Raw genomic sequence first — 3,402 nt, 5'->3', positions numbered from 1 at the left:
TCATTAAAATATACACTAAACTTTGGATATTTCTATATCATGTGAGAGAGCACTTTTTGAAGTAGTACTTGAAAATTGGCCTCTTCCGTTTCCTGCAACAAAACTCTTAAGTGGTGATATAGTTCAATTCGGTCTTCATTTTTCTCAATATTCGCAATCAATCCTTTCCGCCAAGCTTTGTCTAAATGCCAAGTACAATACAAGTGCTTTGTTTCCCCACGACCAAAGACCTCAATCCAAGCTGTAAAACATTGATCAGCCATATCTGACATGAATATGATTGGATTAATGGGACCTATTATTGCATGTATAGGCTTTAGAAACTCTCTCAAAAGGGCTGCATCAGTTCCATTAGCAAAAGCCCATGCCACTGGGATTCCCTCACCATGATCATCTACAACTAAAACAGTAATGAGACTGAAGTCATATACAGTTGTACTGTGAGTGTCATCCATAAATATTACTTTATCACAATATTTGAGCATCATGTCACGCTGGTATTCGGTCTGAATAGCAAGTAGAAAATCTTCATTTCCCAAATTATCACATTCATTCTCCTGGTTGATACCTTGATTTTTAAAGACTAAGACTGGATTATATATATGGCATTTCTTGCATTTCAGCCACCCATGCCGACACACTAAACAAATCATTCTGATGCTTTTCAATACTATGTAGATTCAGTTGGGATTGAATATTGTGTACGTCTTGATGTGACATCAAATGTTCTCTTTTGATGGAACCAGTTACTTCATCACGGACATCATCCAATATTCTATCAATGGAAACAACCATTTGTAGCATAGCAGCAATACGCATTGTTGTTTCAGATGGTATTTTAAGATGACATATCCAAAGTGTGTCCAATATGTTGACTGCAATGTGTCACCGTCACTTTTCCAGTTACTGTATCCTCTGACACCTGCATGTTTGCTGTACAGAACTGGTTTATTTTACAGGAACCTTGGATTTTAAGAACTCTAAGGCCTTTTCCCTTGGCTTTAAAGACTCCAGAGCGATGGCAATAATAGTATCGTTTGCAATTCAATCCTTGAAGACGGCAACCACTATCTTGGACATAAAGTGAATCAGATGACTGCTCTTCTTGCTTTTTCCACAGATAAAACTCTTTCATAGATTCAAATGAGAGTTTATTGATTGGAACTTTCTCATTGTGGGACTTCTCCAGATGATGGATCAAACTAGTCAATGTTATAAATCTATATAATTATATAAAAGTCAAAAAATTGATAAAGGTACAAAAAGCCTACTTATAGGTCTACCCAAAATACAAAGCAGGTAAGTGAATGTAGTGCTACGTAGTATTACTTGTAGCTGCTCCTCTCCATCTCTCTTTCCCTCCCCACTCCAATTCGATCTCCAACATACTTCTCAGAGCAGTTAGGGCACGAGATTCGACTTTCTCTTAAGTTTTCCTTAGATGATTCATCAGGGTGCTTCTTAGCAATGTGTTTGTTTAGGGAAGACTGAAATTTGTAGCAAGAACTACAATGAGGACATTGTTTACTTGCCTCCATGCTCCACCATATGACTAGGTCACGTGATATAAGCCACACCTTTCACTGTGTATGGCAAAAATTCGGTAGTTTACGAATTGGCTCGTACTGTTTCTAATGGCTAGTGTCTTGCTTATAGCCACCATTTTATCATGGTGACCACACCCGCTTTCAATGAAGATTAGGCTTTTTAACTTTAATAATAGTTAAACGACCTGCCCGTACATACAGACAGACAGAAGTTTTCTCGGGTCCTCACTTTTTTACTTGACCAGACTGACTGACCGATCCAATTTCACTCTTTTACTGACCGACCATCACTGACCAAGGAGCACAAGTAGCATTGTAAAAAGGCTTTCACTGACTAAAATTTTAGCCTAGGAATGAGCAGGTTGGTAGGCCCTTTGAGCAGTTGGTAGGCCTTTGGTTATACTGAAGACTGTACTACTTGATTAAAATTCATGAAGAGGCGTGGTCAACACCCACACACTTCCGGTTTAACAGTCACAACTGAAGCGTGACTTGGTGGGTGTGGTCAGTGGATGTGGCCACAAAATGGCTGCCAAATTTTTTATTTTTAAAACAAAAACAGCAGCAGCCCAGAAACCAGAGAAAACAAGTGACAAAAACTAGAGAGATGACCTGACAAGCAAAGACTTGCGTGTACTAACAGCAGGAAAATGTAATTATGTCTTAAATTTACTGTTTCTTTAATTATTATACAAATGTTTATGTCTTGAAATTATTTACTGCTTTTTTAATCATTATAGTAGTAGGTATGTAGGTAACTAATACTGTGTTTACACTAGCTTTTTTAACTGAGCCAGCCCTGTTTAAAGTTGGCCAGCATGGTTTCATTTGACAGTGTAAACAGTAACCAAACTGAGCTAAAGTGAGCTGGGCCAAACCAGACCAGCATGGTTAGTACAGGAGGGCCAGTTCAGCCTGGTTCAGCACGGATTGGCCCACTTCTGTAGTGTAAATGCAGCATAAGTGGTACAGGTAGAGAGACACTATGAGCGGGTATTGTTCTACTATACTGGAAATTATATTGTTAAATGCATTCTGGTGTGGACCATCAAATTTCTTTCTCCACATGAATTCGGGCAGGTATGTATGGAACAGCTGAGAATACATAGTTTGCATTTTTCTCACCATCCGTTTGCACTGACTCGACATTAATTCTACAGACTGGGTGTGTGCTCCTGTTACCGGGTCAACAAAATGTTGGGAGTGGTTGACAGTATGATGGGTATAGTTCTGACCCAGTAACCTATCCAAGCCATTATATGCTCCCCACAAATCACTGTATATGACACTCCCTATACAGAAAAGAATCAAAATTATAACTGAACATGTCATATTGTACCTGGCCGGATAAAACTAGTGATAATTGGAACTAATGTCAATGTGTCTCTCGTGTCAACCTTAACAAGAAATGAATTCCCTGTGTATGTACTTACAGAAGGCTATTATAATTTTGTTATGGGATAAAGTTCTAATATATATATTATAAAGTGCATAGAAATAGCTGTATGGCAAAATATCATATAAATTGATGGACAAACTATGTAACTGAATACACTGCATGCTTTTTTTACAATTGTAATAGTATGAGTTTTCTAATTTTACATGTGATTGCTTGCTGTAGTTGTTATTAGTAGACTGAAGACTGAATTGGAATAGTATCTGCATAATGTTTATATCAGCGGACTAAATCCATTTTTCATTGTCTTTCTTTAGTGCCTTTGGACTACTTTCGTTGTTAGCTTTCTTGTATGTATAATTATTTCTCAGAGTATTAGGAATGAGATTTAAATGAACATTACAGCACAACAATTAATATTACCTAACAAGTGTGACAGGTAAATATCAGCTCTACATG

General features: G+C 37.6%; 1 protein-coding gene across 1 annotated transcript; it reads right to left on the bottom strand.

The window, feature by feature from the left end:
* Nucleotides 1-838: 838 nt before the first annotated feature.
* LOC100635716 (uncharacterized) lies at nucleotides 839-1,538 on the bottom strand. The gene is made up of 3 exons (XM_011410322.2): nucleotides 1,533-1,538; nucleotides 1,390-1,487; nucleotides 839-1,220 (listed from the first exon to the last, which is right to left on the bottom strand). The coding sequence occupies exons 1-3, from the start codon at nucleotides 1,536-1,538 to the stop codon at nucleotides 839-841; spliced, it is 486 nt and encodes a 161-aa protein (XP_011408624.2).
* Between the last annotated feature and the right edge of the window lie 1,864 nt (nucleotides 1,539-3,402).

This window comes from Amphimedon queenslandica, unplaced genomic scaffold (genome assembly GCF_000090795.2).
Source record: "Amphimedon queenslandica unplaced genomic scaffold, v1.1 AMPQUscaffold_9241_Cont18800, whole genome shotgun sequence".
Taxonomy (NCBI): domain Eukaryota; kingdom Metazoa; phylum Porifera; class Demospongiae; order Haplosclerida; family Niphatidae; genus Amphimedon; species Amphimedon queenslandica.
Note: the sequence above shows the minus strand (reverse complement) of the source record. Positions and strands in the feature narration are given on the sequence as shown.